This window comes from Pygocentrus nattereri, chromosome 14 (genome assembly GCF_015220715.1).
Source record: "Pygocentrus nattereri isolate fPygNat1 chromosome 14, fPygNat1.pri, whole genome shotgun sequence".
NCBI classification, from domain to species: domain Eukaryota; kingdom Metazoa; phylum Chordata; class Actinopteri; order Characiformes; family Serrasalmidae; genus Pygocentrus; species Pygocentrus nattereri.
The window spans coordinates 37,749,237-37,771,685 of record NC_051224.1 but is presented as its reverse complement, the minus strand read 5'-3'; the positions used below and the strand labels follow the sequence as shown (position 1 = coordinate 37,771,685).

Here is a 22,449-nt window from a genome sequence, read left to right as displayed (position 1 = left end):
GAAAGGCTCCAGGGAGCACACCACACAGCGAATGGTTGCGTTGGGCGACGACAGGACTCAAATAGCCCCCCTAAAAGCAGAAGTGAGAGGCCAGCTGTGTCCATGAGACAGAGTGGAGAACACCTGCACAGACAGGACCGCTATATTTGCATACATGTATGTAATCCGTTATGTAACAGTTGCTCTCTGTGGTCCTGCTTTGGTACAGTGACTTGTTTCTGACATGGTTGGATGACTTTCACACATTTTACTAATAAAAGAAGACTCTTGAAACAGGCTTTGTTCTCAGTGAACCTTTTCTATTGCACTTCTTTTTAGCTCAAATAATTGAACGGCTCGTTTGTATTTGAGTGTATTTACAGATCTAAAACCTATAGAAAGTGGCAGAAAGTAAGTTTTAGAGGAGTGTAATGAGGACGATGTTCTCATCCTTGCGTCCCATGCTCATCTCAGCTGGAATCACAACTGCACACTAGTCAGATCACAATATATATGCAATGTTTATAGCACAAGGCTATCTGTTAAGGTAGTAAGTAAAATAAAGGAAGAAGCTCACCGTTCATTCACATTCTGTCCGTTTTTATTCATGTAAATGTTCCCAGCTCATTTCATCACATGGCATTCTCCATAAAATGTGTTGGGCAAGGCTTTACTTGAACTCTTCTACATAATATTGGCATGATAAACATATCAGGGCAGATAACATATACTGTCATGAGGTGTCCTGTCCAGAAATAAAACAGTCTCGTGTGTTTTCACTGTAAAATTACTGTAAGTCCAATTTAATGGCCACAATATGAGAAAGTGGGAGTCTGAAACATTAAAAAGGGACTTTAATGACCTTTAACACACTCAGCGAGCCCAACCTGCAGTCATTTAGCAGCGTTCCTCTGCCTGCATGGAGAACCGATATATTCTCAGGGCCACTTGGATTGAATGCTGAGCTACATAAAAGCTGCAGGTCAAACAGACTGACCTGTTCTTTTGAGAAGAAAGTGTTTTTAGGTGACTTGGACTATAAACCAATAAGACAGGAGCGAGATCTCTGACAGAGAACCTAATTTTCTCCATGTGTGGCTCATCCGCTCCCATTGGTGGAGCCAGACATTAGCACCGACATCCAAAGTCTTGGTCATCGCTCCATAGCCATAACGTCCTCCCTTCACTGGGAATACACTGACTGAGCTGCATGTATTGGATGAGAACCTTAACAATGTTCTACCATAACAGCTGCCAGAGACACCAAAACCACCAAAATCTCCACCCCAACCTCCCAGCCAAAAAACAGGCCAGATTCTCCTCCACCTCCATCCCCCAGACTTTCTATGAAGAGTCAAGCCCCCCCACCAACTGTAGCAACTCAAAGAAAGAGAGAAGCCCCTCAACCACTGAAAGGCAGCTTTGTGCTCAATCACATCATCAGCAGGAGCTCCACCCACATTGCATTTTTTATGTATTCACTTGACTCCGTCTTGCCTATTATTTTCTCACGTAAGGTCATTACGCTGATATGGCAGCTGCAGTTTTCATTTTGCTTTCTTTAGTGGATTTTTATTTCTATGCTTGGGGTAAGAATGGAGACTGTACATTTATTTATTAACTTATTTGTTTATTTTACCAAACCAATATAGTAAAGCCAGAATGGCCTTCATAACTTTTTGAGCTTCTGTCCAGGTGACCCCTCTGTGGAACTCTCAGTGGTTCCCAGTGAGGAGAAATCAGAACTTCAGAAGCTTCTGTGTACTGGAACTGGATTTGACCTGGAGATCAAATGGCTCCCCAACTCTGGGAATACAACTGGTGCCTCTAGTAAAGTCATGATGGATGCAGATGGCCATGTGAAAGTGTCCAATGAGATAGAAGTGGCTCTGGAAGAGTGGAACAAAGGGGAGGAATTTTTCTGCCAGGTCACTGATCTTCAGGAAACGGTGGAGAAGAGCGCCCGTATTTGTGCAGGTAAGACTTGAAAATGTACAGGATTATTTCTGTAAATGGACATTTACAGTAAGTATTTAAAAATAGTTCAGGGTTTTAATGATTCATTCCTTTATTCAATCATGCATTCCTTTTTGAGTATACCTGTAGATGTTTACACAATCCGTGGGTTTCTAGGAACATTTATCATAGTTTCTCTGTGCCTCTTGGGTTAAAGGAGTACATGTAATGGCTTTAGGATGCAACAAAAGGTCACTGTATTGCATTACAGTTACTGTAAAATAGACAGTATTCATATTACAGATGCATTATAAAATTTAAAGTCTGGTGATTATTAGCAGAATTACTTTGAAAGTACACCCAGGCAAAATTGGTGCCTTTCCCACAAAATTTGCCAATTTTAATGAGAAATTTGAAACACAAATTGATTTGTAGAGTTTTTAATTTTGGGAAGAGGGCAGGCTATCACCAGCAGAGGCTTCTGAAGAAGAATCCCTGTCATGATCAGCAGTCCATGGTCTTTTATTCAGCCAAACTATATAAATTTCAGCATTTCTTTTTATATTGACAGAGATCTGAATCTGTCATTTAGCCTATTTTGTACACATTGTCTGATTCTAAGGCAGCAAACCGAACTGGAAGTAAACTCTTTTATTCTCTTTTCTTCCTACATAAAATTCTACTGTTTGCATAGCTATAAACTAGCCACTAGCTACCTTTTGCCAAGATGCTGGACTGAGTTAATTAATAACTGAGTTAATTAATTTTATTAATAACATTAATAAAACAGAATAACATGGAACAGCATAATAACGAAATGTGAAAATGTGGTTCAATTTTTGAACGACTTTCTTCAGTAGTTTTCGAGCAATGAGTGCAGAAATGTTAATATGTGTAAATCACAGGTTAATATATATTTTTAACATAGATTTTTATTTAGAAAAAACTATCAAATTGGTCAACCAATCATCTCTTTGTACTTTTGCAAGTTAAATAAAGATTTAAGAGAATTAACAAACCACAGATTCTCATTTTATAGCATTTTACAAAATATCCCAACTTTTCTTGGTTTGGTGTATGACTTTAACAAGACAAGTGATCTAAAAGTGATGGAAAGTAATCGTACTACATTACTTTACATGGTTAGAAATGAAGGTTCTGTTCAGGTACATTTTTTGTTCATCAAGGTACAAACAGTGTAAATGTTCCCTCAAAGGATCTACAGTGGTTTTAAGGTCTGATTGTGGAGCTTAAATCAGTTCCTCCAGGTGAAAAGTTGGTATTTGTTCCTTTTCATAACAGAATGTTTTAAAACAGAGCAGTAGAGTAAAAGCCTGGAGGCGAGGCGAGGCAGGGTGTGTGGAGTCAGTCCAGCTTGGAACAGATCATTTCAGTGGATTATGGTTCAGTTATGTTCCCTGACTGAAGGTACCAAGATAGACCTTTGAGGGAACCACCCAAGTGACAGTTTAGTCCCTTTATTTCTGAGAGTGTAATGTTGTAATCCTTTGGATTATGTTACAGATAAAATATTTTAATAGGTAATAAGTAATCTACACCAGAATACATGTTTAAAGTAACCCTCCCAACCCTGTCTGGAGCAACTAAAAACCCATAAAACCTCAGTTACTGACTGCATGTTATGTTCTCTTGGATTTTCAGCTCATCCATCAGCACCACTGATACATCTGGAGAAACCTCGTCTCTTCAATCCATCCCTTCAGCCACATTTAGCAGTAACAGCTTCTTGTGTTGTTGAAGCTGCGCCCAACTCCAGAGTTTCATGGGTTTTGAGTGGAAACGTAGAGAAGAAAGCCAGTAAAGAGACGAAAGGGGAACAACTCAGCAGCAACACTCGGCTCTTTGTCAGCAAACTGACTCTGCCAGCAAGAGAATGGGAACAACATCAGAATGTAACATGCAGAGTTAAACAGCCCTGTGACGATCTTCCTGAGGAGAAAACTGTTAATATTCTAGGTAAGCATTTCAGAAAATCCTCCCAGTTACACCATTAAACGAACTATAGATGTTGGTGGCGCTTGCTTATGTCTGCAGTTCTGCTGCAGAAGATTTACAGCGCATGGATAGAGGTCATCTGAAAGTTCAGCTGCATAGATTTTGAAACTTAAAATAGAATATAATTGACTATGATAATATTGTGCCAAGGGGGTTGAAGAAGACCAAAAGGATGTCATTATTTCTGCTCAAGGAAGAAAAGGCAGCTGAAAAAGAATATTCCGCCGGAATAGTGCGGAAGGTCATACAAACTCTCTGTGGTAGAGATACAAATCCACACAGGCTAACCCAGACCTCGCACAATGAAGCACAAACACATTAGCACATCATAAACCAACAACCACAACTTAAACAACAGCAACAACGACTGTCCTCTTAGTGCAGGTGGGCGGCATTCCCCTAAAGTCCCTTCTGAAACATGGAGTGAGTGGACAGGGGCTGTCCCTGGCAGCGTGAGTCATATGACTGCCTTTGGTGAGCACATGCCATGTGCTAGTGAACTGGTGCACTGCAGGGAGATGGTGGCTGACCCTGCCACATGACCTTATGACTTGACCCTAAGGCTGTTTGAACTGCATGAGTAGGTCAATGCATGATCAGTGGGCAGAACGAATGGGACCCCATACAGGTAAGGGTGGAAATGGTGCAGTAGAACGCGATGAATCATTCATTCCTGTCCTGTACTTGCGAGAGGACTACGACGATGCCCTTGTCTCTGTGTGTCCACAATGAATCACCCGACTCTTGGGCTGTTTGAACTGCATGAGCCAGGTCAACAGTGCATGAGCAGTGGGCAAAAGGAAGGGGGAGTCTGTACAGGTAAGGGTGGAAATGTAGCCCCACCATGATGGCCAACAGGTCCTTTTGTGCCCCCCAGTACTTGCCCTCTAGCTTACTCAAATGCTGGCTCTAGTATGCAATTAATCTCTCAATCCTGTACTGTACTTGTGATAGGACTGTGCCAGTGCCCTTGTCTCTGGCATGTGTGTCCACAACAAACTTGCCACCACCCTGGATCTTCCGGGAATGCCACTACTGGATCTTCATTAAGCTTGGCATGGAAGGCAGCAAACCTGTACTCTGCTTTCTAGTCTCATTGAAAGGTTGCATCCTTTTCTGTGAGCTCATGTAACAGCACAGCTATGTTGGCAAACCCACATAGTACAAGACGAGACCAAGGATGCTCTGCAGGTCACTGACTGGGCCACTTCTGTATCACGTCAACCTTTCCTGGGTTTCCAAACCACTGAAGGAGGTTGCATTTTGTTTCATGTACAGCCAGAGGTTTCTGCCCACCAAATCTAGTGCTGCATGTTCAGCTCTTCCAGGGCAGATGGTTCCCCCACAGAGGATGAAGGCTTTGCTGCCAGGGAGCCTCAAGTCCCTGCCTTGACTCCGCTGCCCTTCTTGCCTCTTCTCCAAGTCCAGTGTTGCCTTTTTGAGGTCAAGCATGGCCACAGTCACCACTAGATAATCCAGGCATGCATGGCCAAACTTGACTCACACCCCTCAGGATGACTGCGAGTCGTTTTTGCCCCCCCACTTGCTGACTCAGCCATCTGATGTGCCATCCTTGGTGTACAAATAATTGCAATATAGATAACAAGGAAGCCAATATATCTGAAAAAATCTGCTTCAATATATCATCTATCCCATCAAATTTAAGTTCATGTTTTGTATTATTTATCCATTAAGTTTTACTGCAGTTAAATTAAGAAATGTTTTTCTTTTTATTTTATAGCAAACTATTTACCAACTGTCCATCTGGTGGAATTTGGCCAAACCGTAACATGTGTCATCGAAGACTTCTACCCAAAAGACATCCGTATCAAATGGAAAAAGAATGACCGTGAAGTCAGAGGTCGAGACTGGATATCTACAGAAAATGACTCTGGTTTTTACAGAGCGGTCAGTGTCCTTGAAGCAGATCTGACCCCTTCAAGCCCGGGAACCAAATACACCTGTGAAGTCACACACGGGGGCAGAACATACACAGAAAGTCTGTCATCTAGAGGTAATTTAGTGTCATATATATATATATACACACATCCTTTCAGACCCATACATATATAACTACACATCCTTTCAGACCCATACATATATATCTACACATCCTTTCAAACCCATACATATATAACTACACATCCTTTCAGACCCATACATATATATCTACACATCCTTTCAAACCCATACATATATAACTACACATCCTTTCAGACCCATACATATATAACTACACATCCTTTCAGACCCATACATATATATCTACACATCCTTTCAAACCCATACATATATAACTACACATCCTTTCAGACCCATACATATATAACTACACATCCTTTCAGACCCATACATATATATCTACACATGCTTTCAGACCCATACATATATAACCACACATCCTTTCAGACCCATAATTATATATCTACACATCCTTTCAGATCCATACATATATAACTACACATCCTTTCAGACCCATACATATATTACCACACATCCTTTCAGACCCACAGCGCTGAGTCACAGTGGAAGGATGGACAGAAACACCTGTGGATTTTTTCAGATCTGAAGCAGCTTGATTTTCTCCTGTCTCTCAAACATGAAAGCTTTAAGTTTTGATGGTCTACTAGGTCTTGAAAAAATACATAAAAAGAATGAAAATTAATAAAATTGTGATGAAAATATGAGTCGGACGTTATGAAGCAATTGCCAGGCCTGTGGAACAAATGACAGACAGTCTAGTCTCTGTAGAAGAGGTCAGGGTCATATGGTCATCTAAAACGACTCAGATGTGCCTTTTTTTTGGACTTTTCTCAAATGGTCCGCATCTCCATGCAGCTGAATTCGGGAGGCATACACTAGACGGTCAAAGCTGACAGAAACGCTGGTGGATATTAAGCAAGAATGCATGAATGAAGAACCGTCTCAGGCCTTTGCACAATACTATACATGAGTGTACAGATACTAACATGAATTAAGTCATAATTAATGTCAATTAAACTATAATTCTATATAACTTTGCTTTCTTTATTCGTTTTAGTGATGTTTTTTACTTTTACGTGTAGATCACTTCTCTCTGAAAATCAATCCACCACAAGCAAAGGACCTTTTTATAAACAGAAAAGCAGTAATGGAGTGTGTCTTAACTGGTGATAATCAGAAGGAGGTGGAAGGAGCAACAGTGTCATGGACAGTTGGAGGTCGGAGACCAGCAGCTCATGATGTTCTTAATGGTCATATTAAACAGACAGGATCATCATTTACCAAAACTAGCACACTGACCCTTGAAGAGTCCGTCTGGTTTTCAGGCGCAGAAGTGATTTGCTCCACCTCAAGAGACCAAACAACAACCTCTGACAAAATCAGTGTTAAAAAAGGTGAGTCTTTTATTGCTGGAGTCAAATCTTCTCAGACGATATTATATTAAATATATTCATTTTAAATGAGATATTAAAACAGTTTTTCTGAAATGGGTGTATCTTCTATCTTGTATCTTTTGCCCTGTAGGCGAAACCCCCTCTGTAGTCATTTACAAGCCTCATAAGTCTGTCCTTGTCACTGACATGGTGTCCCTGGTTTGTGAGATCAGCAGCTCTGATCTCACGAACGTGTATGTCATGTGGCAAGTAAACGGTGGACAGTACATAGAAGGCCACAGCATGACCAGCATGAAAAAGGACAACACACTGACTGTCCTCAGCTACTTAACCGTGCCTGGACAGCAGTACAACCGGTCGGAATTCGCTTGCGCAGTCAAACATGCCAACATGGAGAACAGCTACACACTGACAACAAGGACAACATCCATGCGTAAAGCCAAGTGCCAGGCACCTGCAATAATGAATATTAAAATTAGAGTGTAAAATCTGTCCCTACACTTTAGACACTGGCCTCTCCGTATGTCCTGGATGGACGTTGTTCTGGTCTTTTGCTTCCTCTGTTTTTGCTCTTGATCTGCTTGTATACGTTGCTACATGTTGCCTTCTGGGTCAAACTTCTCAGGTTAAAATTGGATTTAATGTTCCCAAGCATTTATGGGGACTTGGTAGATGATCAGGATTGACCCTCAGTAATATGAGCTTATTGTCACATATGCCTATATTATTATTATTATTATTATTATTATCATTTTTGCAACGCTTGAAACAATAAATACATATAATTGCATTTGACACCATGTAGTCCATCTTTCATTTGGAAGACTTTTATAAACCTTAATTTTGCTCTCTTTAATTCTATTGTGACCAAAGTCTTCAATCAAAGCACTTAGAATATCCTGTAATTCAAATAACAGTCTGTGTTTGATGATGTACAGCAGCAGCATTAGAGTAATAAGAGAGGATACTGTGCAAATGGGCAAGACACCCAACCCCCAGAGCCTTAGGCAGTGCAGCTCTGCTGACTGAACTGGGTCAGGCAGCAAAATGACCATCATTTTCAATACATTTCGAGAACAAAACACTGAAATTTAACAAATACAGGATTTAGGTTAATAAAATATAAAATAAAAAACATTAAAGTAGTTTCATGACCACACTTACATTTCTATGTCAACAATACTCAGTAACGCAATACTTGCACATGCTGTTTGTATTGTTGAACACCTGGAGTTTAAGTAGGTAATGTAACACAGTTGCCACCTTTGTTAACCCTGTAAGGTCCAGATCAGAGGCTTCAGCAACCACCTTACACAAACAAAGTTAATCAGCTCATCTTTATTTAGCTTTTCACATCTGAAAAGAGGTTCTCCAAGAACATTCCCCAAAAGATAACTAAGAGAACCCACTCATACGGATCATTACACACCAAAATCACCCACAACAATCAGCTACCTATTAATAATTCACTCTCACTCTCACCACTACAAACCACCTACAGTACAAATTCTCGTAAACTGAAACCAAACACTGAAAATGTCCCTTAATCCACCCACAGGCCGACTCACCCTTAACCTACTTCCCAAACTCCTCTACAATATCTATAATAACACACATATAAACAAGGAAACACAAGAGAAATGTAAGTATACACTTTACCCACCTGCTGGCGAGACCCTCCCGGCAGTTTGAGCATGTGGCGTCATATGACATTTCTGGATTAAGAGCCACTTAAAGCAATTGTCCATCCCAAATTGTCCCTGAACACCTAAACCACCAACTATTTGTCTTCATCACTGGCTAACAACAATGAATAACACCCTCCAGCACCATATACAAAGTCTTCACAGCCGCCCAGGCTCTCTCTCACTCCCACTCTTAGACAGGCTCTGACCCCCCACTGCTCCTTATCAATTCTACACTTCCCTTTTAATCACTCCCCAGTGAGGTCTCACTCTACTAATCAGAGGCCCCACCTCTACAACTGCATTATGTTGTTGTGGGACACACCCTTAAAAAAAGTTTTTTTTTTTTTTTTTGTTTTGATGGCTGAAATTCTTTCTATATAAATGACAATAAATGTTACTTTCTATAGTCGATCTATTAACAGATGAGTGACGTGGTGTTGAACAAGAAGGTCCACTCAGCTCCGTCTCTGCTTTGCCAGAGTTGTCAGAGTGAGACAAGTTCCCAGCAGTTCAGATGCAGATTTTTTTGATGAATGCTCTCCACTGTCTGAACACAAGCTGTTTGCACTGAATGCGTAAAATTCACAGTCGCACCTTTAAATGCGTTACGTCCAATGGGATGCATGGCACAGAAGTTACCATGTCAATCGAGTCAAAACAGAGTGCGCTGAGGCCAAAGCACGGGATTTTTATCTTTTTGCGTGCCACACTTCAGTTAAAGCACATCAGCCTTTTGTTCATGATGGAGACAATTGCCACACGTCACAGGGAACTGGCCCTGTAACCGGAAGGTTGCCAGTTCGATCCCCAGTGCCGACAGTCCACTTGAGTAAGACACCTAACCCCCAATTCCTCCCCGGGCGCTGTGGATAGGGCTGCCCACCGCTCCGGGCAAATCTGCTCACTGCCCCCTAGTGTGTGTGTATTCTCTAGTGTGTATGTGGTGTTTCACTTCACGGATGGGTTAAATGCGGAGGTGGAATTTCCCCATTTGTGGGATTTAAAAAGCATCATTTAAATAACTGGATGTGATGACAAAAGGCTTATTTTTCATACTATTTTCATGAAACATCAGGTACAGAGAATTCACATCATTTGAATGGAGCCACTTTGCTTTTTATAGTAGAATTACATCATAGCAATTATAGCATAAGATAATATGTAGCATAATATAGTCATTTTTTCTAATGCTTTGTGTCTTTAATGTTAATTCATTCTGTGAGAAGTTTTTTATACAGACTCAGCTTAATATTATTTTTAGACTTTGATAAGGCCATCAAAATATCATAGTTTTCTGTAGGAAATACCTTTAAATATAAGGTGATTGAGCTGTTTAGCTGTCAAAGAAAGTAAAATTAGTTCTCTGATTGTAATTAGTGTAATTACCAGAGAAATATGAGTCTGTATAAAAGGCCAGAACTGGATACACTGCTGTCGTTGCTAATGATGTTAATGGTGGAAATGTGCTATACATGTGTCGGTGGATTTAACAGTAGACGTTATGAATGGAGTAACAACTATTACTTCTTAAGTCTTACTCAAGTCTTAAGTAATCAGTTTTAATATTTGTGTTAGATTATGCCAATTCTGACGAATCCTGCTTAATGAGATACTTTCTTCTACATATCATCACTAGGTCGTCAGCAGTTGAGTGATTGTTTATAGTCTGTCTGTCTGAGCTCTGACAGAGACGGTTTCCTGTGTGGTTTCTCTGTTTCAGGTATTACCTGGCAGCCTTCTTGTGAGTAAGAAGTGATTTTGACCAAAGTGGTAAAACACAAAGGAAAGAACGTGATGAGCTTATTTAACTCGGTCAGTCTTTCTCTCGGCTGGCTTCTTCATCAGCCTCTCTTTGGTTCATTTTCTTAGAGAATAACCTTTGTTGCTCTTTTTATACTGACGTTTGAACTCTCCCACACGCACTACAGCTGCCACGTCTGTCTGTGCCCACACCACAGCCCCCACTTCTGCATCTGTGTACTCTTTCTCATGCTGTTGTTGTTCGACTGATCGCCTCATGGACCTTTCGACCAAACTTCTATGCACGCCACGCACAGCTGTGCTTCTCAGTGCCGGCCTTGAGAGCCCGTGCAACAATGATGGAACTTCATTAAAGGAAATATACAATAATTTGCAACAAGTTGAATTTAGAGTCTTTAACAAATTTAATTCTTAAAATTCTTCAAAGATTCTTTAACAAAAAAAAGACAGCTTATTATTTGAGGAACTATTTGAGGAAACCCCCTCACTGACCTCTCTTTTTGATGTAGACAGCTGCCACAGGAACAAGCAGAAGAATGCATCTCTGATACCTTCACCTACATCAAAACAGTGGAGGACTTCAGTCGCATTGAACAAGAGTGGAGCAGTCAGAGGGAGTCGGAGATGAAGAAGATGAGAGACATCAAACTCCGCTCAGACACGTTCTTAATTTCTTTCAAAATGAAGAAACTGAAGACCGAGCTGGGGGCAGTTTGGGAGGACACTCTGAAGGGGCTGGATGAACTTCAGCCTGTCCTAGACGTGGTAGAAAAGCTAGCAGTCACCTCGCTGGGCATCCCCGCTCCTGATCAACTTCAAGAGAGACGCTTTCTCCTCTCCTAATCTTGACAACGTGGACCTTCTGATCCATCATCTGCACAAATACATCTGCCTCACTAAATGGCTGTGCCAGGAAATAAAGTATGTGATTCATTTAGTTGAACCACTTATAGTTATTATAATTTGTAAAGTACAAGTTCAGTGTCCTCCACAAATATTGGCAATTGTAGCCATTTCTTGATTTATTTAGCTTAATAACCTTTTGTGGTACATCATTCCTGTGTTCTCTGGTCTTTCTTTATAGTGATGAATGACTGATATCTCAGTCAAACAGGACGTCATGGGTGGCCAAGTGTTTTTTTAATCACTACTTCAAATTAAAATGACATTTTTATTAGTATTTTGAATGAAAGATCAAAGGATAGGCCACAAAGGGTGTATTTCCTATTTTCTAGGGGTGCCAATATTTGTGGAGGACATTGTACAATTGTAGAAGCACTTCAGAGTATTTGGATTTACATGAATAACAATACACTGTACAATGCACAATGCAAGAACCTGGGATACCATAGCAACCACTTAGCAGCACCAGAGCAACCGCTTGGAACACAATAGCGACCACCTGAAATTCCATAGCAACCACTGAGCATCACCCCAACAACTATCGTTCAACATTACATCAATCACTTAGCAACACCCTAGCAACCATTTAGTGACATTCTAGCAACCTTTGGAGATATCATAGCAACCACCTAGTAACACCCTAGCAGCCACTTAGTGATAGTCCAGCAACCACTTAAGATGCTATAGCAACCAATTAGCAACACCTAGCATAGAATACCATATTAATCCCATAACAAAACTACTGAATCAGTATATCAGCCGCCTAGAAAACCATAGAAACCACTAAGCAATACCCTGGCAACACCCTAGTTACTAACTGGGAAACCATAGAAACAACCTACCAATACCCTAGCCAGCACCTAAAACACCATAGCAACCACGAAGCGTCACCCTACCAATCACCTAGCAACATTAGAAGTTATCAGTCACTTAGCAACACCCTAGCAACCACCTACGATGCTATACCAACCACCTAGCAACACCTTAGCAACTACCTAGAACACCACATTAACCCCCAAAACCTTAACAATCACCAGAGATATGACAGCAACTACTAAACAACATTTCACTGTTTTTCTGTTTTTCATCTACAGATCCAGGAAAATATCACAAGGTACAGGCGTTCAGGAGTAAGTATCATCAATACAAACAGATTCTTTTGTCCTTCAATATGATACTTCAAAGCGGAAACCCAGCTTTCTGATTCTTTACACATGTAAATACAGGTTCAGTTTGAGTCCAAGTCTGTCCATGAAGAACCAGCTGAGTGAAATCAGGTAAGAGCTTAATTTCATCAAGCACTGGTGAAGTTTAGGCCCTGGGGAATAGTGCTAACTTCATTTTACGCCTTTATTTCATTAAACACTTCTTTTCTTTCTTTCAGAAAGGCAGAGTCACTGGCATTCTTAGTTGATGCTCGCAAGTTTATTGGCGTATACAGTGAATTTGACTTTAACATGCCCCAGTTTCTGTCACGTCTAGAGAACAATGCAGTCTGGACTTGGTGGACCGAATGCTCCAGTACCTTCTGCCAGGAGAATGAAGAGCCCACGGGATGGCCCCTTGTGGTAGGAAGTGTCAATGATAAGTAGAGACACCCGAGAGTCTTATAATGATGCTGGACAGTTCACCTGCACGTTCCTCTGTGTGAGTCCTTGATTAGTGACACAGCCCACCTTGAAACTGTAATTAACAAACAAATCCTAAACAAAAGTATCAAATATCAATTTCTATTTTTTTTTTGTTTAAAAATGTAATGCTCGTACATTTTTCATGGCCACATTTTACATTTTATTTAATTTTCCCCTGTATATTCAATAAACACTAACTGTTTTAAAATTTGAAAAGCACATATGTGTATAATGTATACATGAATGTAATGTAATGCTCTTTACAATTACAAATTTCTATGCTCATCTGTCTGTCACTATTAAAGCATAAAAAACATACACAATCCATTTTAAAGCTATTTTTATGCATGTTCTGAACAATCCTGTTACTCAGTGTACCAGGAGTGGACTCTTCTTAGCTTATAGCTCGTGTCCAGTTAAAGCATGAAGATGTTCTCCTCTCCCCACAAGAGGGCGTCAAAGTCAAACATTTAGAAACTTAGTAATAGAATTTTTTTTTTCATGTTCTTAATGTTTTATATATTTTAGTATTTATTTAGTGTTCATACAGTAAATGTTTTACACATTTCAGAATAATGCTGAAGGCTAAACGGTTTGAAATAACATGTGGAATTGAGCTGTGTCATACAGTGATGTGCAGTGGGGACTAAAGGTCTGAGACCACTAGTGAAAAATGCTTCTTTTTGCATTTTATTAATACAAAATGTTTCATTACAACATTTCATTATCAGCATAAAAGCCTGAGTGAAATGTAAAAACTGCAATTTTAACATGAACTTCAGAACTTAGTTTGTCCGAGTATGTGTGTGTGTGTGTGTGTATGTATTTGTATTTGTTTGTGTGTGTGTCTCTGTGTGTCTGTGTGTGTGTGTGTGTGTATGTATTTGTATTTGTTTGTGTGTGTGTGAGTGTGTTTGTGTGTGTGTTTGTATTTATGTGTGTGTGTGTGTGTGTGTGTGTGTGTGTGTGTGTGTGGTCAGAGCAGTTTGAAAAGCTGTATAGGGCCTGTGAATGTAATGCCGTAATGCAGTGTTATGCTGGTGGTCCACCATTGCGGCAGGGTTGGTCAATCTAGCCTAGTTATGAATAGCTTAATTAAGTTTCTTTGATTTTCTTCATTTGCAGCCTTTGAACTCACTAAATTCATTTGCAGAGCTAAATAACATGTGAATCTACATGACTATCAGATCAAAGATCAGAGCAAAATCAGCGAAAGCAGGCAGTAAAGGACGGCCTCGTCGCGGCCCCAGTCAAACAGCACATATAAAGAATTAGAGTTCAGATCAAAATCAAGCTCAGGCTCATTTTCTACTCTAATCATACAGATATAATGAAATAAAATCTTCAACTCAAGTTAGTGGATCTTCGTGTTTGGTACCTGACTCTCCATAAGTTCGCTGTTTCCCAGCGGAAGTGGGAAGATATACTAAGACCAGGCTAGTAGCGTTAGCTGAGGTGTTAAGTAGTGAAATATGACTAACTGAGTTTACCGAGTTGGACGGAAGATTTTATCAAGCATCTCTGGTTAAATCTGCCAGTGTTTGAGTGAAATAACCCTTTGTAAACTGTACATGGGCCTTAAGTGACTTAGGCACTTGATAGGCACTTAAACACATCAGCTAAGAAAAAAACAGAGTTTTTATGGATGCAGTAAGGCTAATTTTATCATTATTTCACTGTTTGGCATCACTCTTGAGTTGGTTAATCCTTAGAACCCAAAGCCAGCAGGTACATTTTTGATAAAAAAATTAGTCAAATGCATAAACACATCAAAATTGTCTTAGTATTTACATATCAAATCATGGTATATCTGAGTAGCCCAAGGCCACCTGCAAATAACAACATATGGCATGTGTGACTGAAGTACTTTAAATACTACAGTCTATAATTGCAACTGTAATAGTAACTGACCCAAATACCAAATAAATACCCCAAATTACCAAAGGTTCTAAGGGTGAAGATACTCCCCTTTTCACTTGATTCAATTTTAAGCATAAGGCTGAAAAACCACAAATTCGTTTTAAGGTCGCATAATATATGTGGCTATTTGTAGCCATATGCAGTAGAGGTACAGTACGCAATACACTGTATATCCCATTAATGCTGAATGCCACTTCTTCATTTGTGATCTAATCATTTCAGTGATGCTAAAGGATTGATGAAGAATGTCAAGGTTGTCCTGGAACGCTTCTTTTCCTTTACACAGATGGTCATGGATCTTATCCCATGCCTCTAACTCTGAGCGCCACAGAGCTGATCTGGAGCGGATGAGCTGAGACACTTCACTTGTCTCACCTTTAGCCAGACTCACACCTTCTTTACAGATGAACAGAACATCTAGACCAATGAATAAGGCGTTTAGAGTGATAAACCCGGCCCTGGCTGCTTTTGACATCGCCAGGGGAGTGCCCTTAGCCAGCCGACCGATGTCAGGCAGGTCTGCAGCAAGGTTGGGGATGTTCCGAGCTGCTTTAGCTTCCTGAAGGCCCATGTTGACCGCAGTCCTCGCTACTTCCTCAGTCTTGAGAGTCTTCATAGCTGAAGCTCCATCCACGAGGGCATCAATACCTTTACCGACCGTTCCAGCATGAATGATTACTTTTGCAGAGCCGAGTGCCGTATTACCCTCATCCAGGCGTGGTAGAAAACGCTGACGTCTAGCTGCCTGCTCTAGACACTCTAGAACCATCTGCACATCCTGCATGAATCTCTGGAAGACATTGTTGGCATTTGCCCCATGATAGCTATTAACTGCCATTTCAGAGATGCCTGTGACTAAGCTGGTGACCCCACTGGTGACCCCTAACCCAACCCCGGTGAGCGTGAGGGCTAGAGATGTTCCTGCAGTGACAGGGGCAAGAGCCAGGCCTATGATGGACAAGATACTTCCAACAATGCCCACTGAACTGCCCGCCACAGTGGAGATGCTGGAACCCATCTTCATCCTATCCAACTTGACTGCAGTCTCCTCTAGATCTGACAGGAACTGGACCATCCTGGAACGACATCCCCTGTATGTCTCAATGAAGCGCTGAGCTTTCCCGTTAAATAAGAATGACATCCTGAATGACTCGTCCACTCTGAAAGAAAGAGGTTACTTTTAAAAAGCAGGGTTAATGAAAATCCATACAACAGGACCAATAATTCACACATCCTTAAAGGGCAGATATCATGGAAAACCTATTTTTCCTCATTTAAAAAAAAATGTTCACTGTTTTTGTGATGTCATAAAAGCCAAAACATTTACAGTATAGTATATAATTATTGAGTTCAGGTGTTTCAGCCTCAACCATTGCTAGCAGGTGTATACAATCAAGCACAGACCTATGCAACCTCCATAGACAAATACTGAGCAGCAGAATGGGTTGTACTGAAAAGCTAATCATAAGCTTGTCATATGATGCCACCTTTGCCATAGATTAGTTGCTAGATCTGCCCCAGTCAACTGTAAGTGATTTTATTGAGAAATGGAAGCATCTAAGGAGCAACAACATCTTAGTCACGAAGCTGTAGACCACGCAAGCTCACAGAGTGAGTGCTGAAGCATGTAGCATGTGAAAAAAGTTTCTAAACTGCTTCTGGAACAAACACTGTGTGTCAGGTTTCCATGGCCAAGCAGCTCCAGACAAGCTTAAGATCAATATCTGCAATGCCAAGTGCCAGCTGGACTGATGTAAAGCCACTGGACTCTGGAGCAGTGCGAATGTGTTTTCTGGAGTGATGAATCAAGCTTCACCATCTGGCAGTCTGATGGATGAATCTGGGTTTGGTGGGTGCCAGGAGAACTTTACCTACCGATATGCCAGTAGCAGTTTGGTGGAGGAGGGATAATGAGTTGGGGCTGGTTTTCAGGATTTCCACCCTATAGTTCTTAATGCAACAGCATACAAAGATGTTAGAGAGTTGTATGCTTCTAGTTTTTATGGAGGACCCTTTCCTGTTCCAGCACAACTGAACCACTGTGCACAAAGTGGTTTGTACAGAGCCCAGACCTCAACCTTATTGAACACCTTTGGGATGAACCAGAACATCGATTGTAAGCCAGATCTCTCATCCAGCATCAGTGCCTGAGCACATAAATGCTCTTTTGACTGAATGGGTACAAATGTTGGTACATAAAACCATACAAACATTTTAAATGGACTACAGAGGGGATAATAACATTCAAGAAAAATTAAGATATGGGCCCTTTAAAATTTCAAAACGAGCTTAAAAACAGATGAAATACCCTTACCTGATCTTGCTCAAGCGGACAATTGCATTTTTCATGGTTCCATTTATGGTGAAAGTAAATCTTGATGATGTTTTGCTGTTTTTTCACATATAATAAACCAAATAATAATAAACCAGACAGAATACACATTGAAATATGCATTTAAAGAAGAAAAAGAGAGAACATGAAAAATTTTACATTTATATTGACGACACTTACTCCTGTATGCCTATAACTTCCAAGGTGCTTTTGGACCTGTAGAGAAGAAATTTTCATTAGAATAATTGCAATACTTAGAAGAATATTGTAAAATATGGTGCCGTATAACTGACGTGATTGCTTACTCCATCCTCTCGCAGAGCTCTTTTGTGATGCGGATGTATTTGTCCAGCTGGAAGGCCAGGACGTCCACATTTCCCAGCCTAGGCATGAAGAAAGCTCCATCATCTCTCTTGAAGTGGATGAGGAGCGGGGACACAGCTCTGGCTGCTGAGATCACTGCTCGCACAGCCTCGGTGTTCACTCCCTCCAACAGGAAGCTCTTGTCCATGAACACGAACAGTGAGGTGACTGCGAGCCTTTCCACTGCGTCCAGGAAGTGATGAAGTTTCTTCAGCCCCTCTAGAGTGTCTCCTAGAACCACCTCCAGCTCGTTCTCCAGCTCCTGCTTTCTGATACGGCCTAAGAACTTGCCTGCACGGCTTTTGATGTCTCTCATCATCTCTAGCTCTTTCCTCCTCTGAGTGGTCCACTGCTGTTCTGTGTCACAGAAGTTCTTGGCTGTTTTGATGTAGCTGAGGGTCTCCAAGATGTACTTTCGCAGTTGTTCCTCCCTGTGCAAAAAAAAACGAGGGTTAAATGAGAAGAATTCTTTAAGCAGTTATGTAAACTGACCACACTGAAGTACTACAATATGTTCTGGGCAAATACTGGACATGTAGAAGCCATGAAGCCCATTTTAAGAGCGCTTTAACAGGCCCTCATCCACTTGGCCTTGTTATTTCTCCATGAGAGAACGCCCAGCCCATCTTTAGGGCTGTTCTATTACATTATGAGCTCAAGTGAAGTTTCTTAGATTAGCCCGGAAAGGCGAGGGACCGAATATACACAAGTAACAAATTCAGCATCAGAGTTTGCCCAGAAATCATTATGATCTGACACGTAAACTACTTAATTAAAATGCTTAACACTTCACAATCAAACATTTGACCTGTTGGGCTACAATCACTCTGCTAGCTTGCTACCTAGCATGCTAAAGGCTACATGGCTAACAACAACAAAAGCAACTATAAAGGCTCCTCACCAACGTTTATAGCCAGACAAACGAATTATGCACACATTTAGGTACAGTATGTCTGTGATTCTCATAAGGTTTTGCATTGCAGAGCTTGCTTGCCAAGCTGATTAGCTCACTGAGGCTAATCTAGCCAAGGACTGGCTATAATCCACTCTGTGTAGGGAACAGGGAGCCACAGCTGCCTTCAAAACCATATACTACTTTCATGAATAGCAGACCACCTTTACAGCTGCATTCGTTAGTATAGGGTCTGTAGTATAGTGGTATGTGGTTTTGGATGCAGCGCCATTGCATTACACCAGGATTTTGGAAAGTGTTGAGTCAAATGCCCACTCACACTCCTGGCTGTGCCCACTCGCACTCCTGGCCGTGCCCACTCGCACTCCTGGCCGTGCCCACTCGCACTCCTGGCCGTGCCCACTCGCACTCCTGACCGTGCCCACTCGCACTCCTGGCCGTGCCCACTCGCACTCCTGGCCGTGCCCACTCGCACTCCTGGCCGTGCCCACTCACACTCCTGGCCGTGCCCATTCACACTCCTGGCTGTGCCTACTCACACTCCTGGCTGTGCCCGTTCACACTCATGGCTGTGCCCACTCACACTCCTGGCTGTGCCCATTCACACTCCTGGCTGTGCCTACTCACACTCCTGGCTGTGCCCGTTCACACTCCTGGCTGTGCCCACTCACACTCCTGGCTGTGCCCATTCACACTCCTGGCTGTGCCTACTCACACTCCTGGCTGTGCCCACTCGCACTCCTGGCTGTGCCCATTCACACTCCTGGGTGTGCCTACTCACACTCCTAGCTGTGCCCACTCACACTCCTGGCTGTGCCCACTCACACTCCTGGCTGTGCCCACTCACACTCCTGGCTGTGCCCGTTCACACTCCTGGCTGTGCCCACTCACACTTCTGGCTCCAGCACACATACGAGACAGTCTTGTACAAGACTGATTTCTTTAACTACTTACCTGGTGTCCATTTGACTTCCACTTGATTTGAAAAGACTGAAGAACTTCACAAAACTGAGAAAACACAATTGCATGGAGCTTTAATAATAACCAATGGCTACAATATAATTAAGAACTATTTGATCATAATGATCCTACAGCCAGCTACCAAGATCTTTGGAAAACATGATCAATTGTGTATTAGGAGGTAATGAGCAGTGATGTTGAATACCTGAATGTGTAACGACAGGTTGTTATGTATTATATGATTGTTATGATCAAGCTTATGTATTATTTAAATATGCTTTGAAGCAAAAGTCTGTGCACTTACTGTTGTCTCATTTTGTCCAACTAAAATGGGAATATTCCTCTGGATTTTCCGTTCGGACAGCGAAGAGGGACCGTCTTTCACTTCGTTAAAAAGAACAACGTCAGTTTCGCTCTCCCTCCTGTTATTATCTGCCTGCCAGGTTCTCTGCTGATAAGTGACTTAACCTTCGTCCTCTCTCTTGGGTTTCTGAGCTATGGTCTACGTTTGAATGCTGGACTTTTCCATGTTCTCCCATTAGCTCTAGACTTATTATTTGCTTTACTGTTCAGGTGCAAACAATAGTTTTTTTCTTTTTCCCATTAAAAACCTGTATAATTCAGTTACAGTACTGTGGTGTACCTCTGCTGGCCTGATTGCAGCATTACGGCTGTTAGATGTATGAACAGTTTATCACTGTGATAAGTCATTCCACAGTAAAGTGGTGTTTACCCACCGTCTAAAACCATTCACTCTCGGGGAAGATATTGAATGCCTGCTTGAGTCCAGCAGCAAACATGGAAAATGGAAGGCACGGTAAGCTACCAAGGTCAGCAGACTAGTTCAAGGAACCCTCCTCAAGCAACCAGTGGGAAATCTGCATAAGCCCTGCTTGGGCTTCAGTCTCAGATTCCTGCCCAGGCAAACCAAAGTTAAGCCAATTATTAAAGCCAATTATATACTCTCTAAATATTCAGCCTCATCAACAATTGCAGGGACTGGTGAAGAAAGTGATATGGAGGTTTCCAGATGTTCCACAGCCACCAAAACAGCCCCCAGTGCAATTTCAGTTAAGAGAACCAGTCCCTCAAAACGCTGTGGCAGCTGAGTGTGGGGAGAATACAGTTTAGGTGGAAGTGAAGCAGGATTCGTTTGGAGCTGGGCAGCTGCTAACGCCTTCTGCTTTCATGCTTGGAGGCGGTGGTCCATCAGGGCAGGATGGTGCTGCAAATGTTCTTGTTTTGGAGTCTGAACTGCAGGCCTGTAACAGCGCTTTAAGGGTAACGCCTTGGCTAACAAATGGCTTCCACTGTTAATGTAACCCAATCTCATTTGCACTGCTTGACCAAACATGTAAACGTGGCAGAAGCTAGTAACTGCTAACATCACTTAGCATCAGTCCTTTTTTTTAATAATGCCAATTGGCAGTAATTGATTTCCTTCTATTGCTAACAACATTTTGACTGGACCAACTTTACGTGATGACTCCTTATCTTTTTCAGATGGCTGAAGATGTGCTAATCTATAGCTTCATGTTAACCTTCACCCCAGTGGCTATTCAAGGCACTTCCATCATTAGAGTTAGTGGTGCTACATTTAGCACAAGGAGAGGACTTTGTGTGTTTCTGCAGCACTATTTCATGGAAATATTTCATTCTGAAACAAACAAATAAACGTGTCTTTAAACTGATACAGGACAATGAATGTGAGCAGGAATGCACCGATGCCTGAATTACAGCCTGATTTCTCCTTAAGGCTCATGACAGGTTTGTTGAAGTTAATCTATTTTTAAAGTGTAGTGTCGAGGCTAAAGACTAATTGGCATAGTGGTGATGTTGCCTGTACCAACCTTGTTGTCCATTTGAGTGACATATTTGTGAATTGCTCTGTAAAAAGAATTTCAACATCTCATTATAGCTGTAAGTATATACAGTATATAGATATGTGGCTGCTTGCAGATGACTGGACGTATGAGTGGCCATCCATCCAATGCTTACTGGGAGACCTCTTTAACATTCAGGCATCGGTGATGAAGTTCAACCATGTGCCTCTCTTTGTGTTTGCGGATAGCTGTGTGGTCACACCAGTCAAGGATGCAAACGCAGTCCCTCAATACTCAATAATTGACAACCACGGGTGCTTTTAATTCCTCTGATTTGACTAACTGTACAGCCCTCTCATTAGGTGTCTGGTTGATGCAAAGATTACAGGCTCAAGCTCCTGTTTACATTCCAAGATCAGGGTGACAAGCTGCAGTTTCAGTTGGAGGCTTTCAGCTTCCAGCTTCCAACAGGACACAGTGGCAATGTATATAATGGTGTACTATGGGTTCAGAAACCCTGTTTTCATGTGCATTATGACTCTCTTGGCTTTGCTTTGTGACTACCTATGTTGCATAAGTTGCATTAGATGATAAAAGGAGTTCCTCACAATAGGAACAAGCTTGGCTTTGCTAGACAATTGGCTGAATTGGTTGGATAAGCTACCTGTGTAATGTAGCCTGTTTGGAGCCCAATCCACAGCGCCCCGGGAGCAGTTGGGGGTTAGGTGTCTTGCTCAAGGACACCTCAGTCATGTGCTGTCAGCTCTGGGGATCGAACCGGCGACCTTCCGGTCATGAGGCTGGCTCCCTAACCTCCAGCTCATGAC

The 22,449-nt window shown here is 41.7% G+C and overlaps 1 protein-coding gene, 1 pseudogene and 1 gene segment (V, D, J or C); 2 read left to right on the top strand and 1 right to left on the bottom strand.

Moving 5' to 3' along the window:
- The first annotated feature begins 1,002 nt into the window (after positions 1-1,002).
- Positions 1,003-8,123, top strand: LOC108412911. The segment is given in 6 exon segments: positions 1,003-1,568; positions 1,675-1,956; positions 3,598-3,912; positions 5,693-5,965; positions 7,017-7,328; positions 7,459-8,123. Coding segments are annotated over 6 exon segments (1,596 nt in total).
- A 5,216-nt stretch (positions 8,124-13,339) lies between these two features.
- On the bottom strand, positions 13,340-20,218 carry LOC108412909 (apolipoprotein L4-like). The gene is made up of 6 exons (XM_037544631.1): positions 20,104-20,218; positions 19,794-19,847; positions 17,869-18,357; positions 17,744-17,779; positions 17,546-17,620; positions 13,340-16,391 (listed from the first exon to the last, which is right to left on the bottom strand). Exons 1-6 carry the CDS (start codon positions 20,112-20,114, stop codon positions 15,332-15,334), a joined length of 1,725 nt encoding a protein of 574 aa, XP_037400528.1. The 5' UTR covers positions 20,115-20,218; the 3' UTR covers positions 13,340-15,331.
- Positions 20,219-20,604: 386 nt separating this feature from the next.
- On the top strand, positions 20,605-22,182 carry LOC119265112 (annotated as a pseudogene).
- Positions 22,183-22,449: the final 267 nt, after the last annotated feature.

What these genes read in the sequence shown, in the direction of transcription:
- LOC108412909 (XM_037544631.1), bottom strand. An exon ending in GGAAGTCAAATGGACACCAG is followed by an intron (nt 18,358 to 19,793) that starts GTAAGTAGTTAA and finishes TTTTTTGCACAG; the next exon opens with GGAGGAACAACTGCGAAAGT. An exon ending in GAAGTTATAGGCATACAGGA is followed by an intron (nt 17,621 to 17,743) that starts GTAAGTGTCGTC and finishes GTGAAAAAACAG; the next exon opens with CAAAACATCATCAAGATTTA.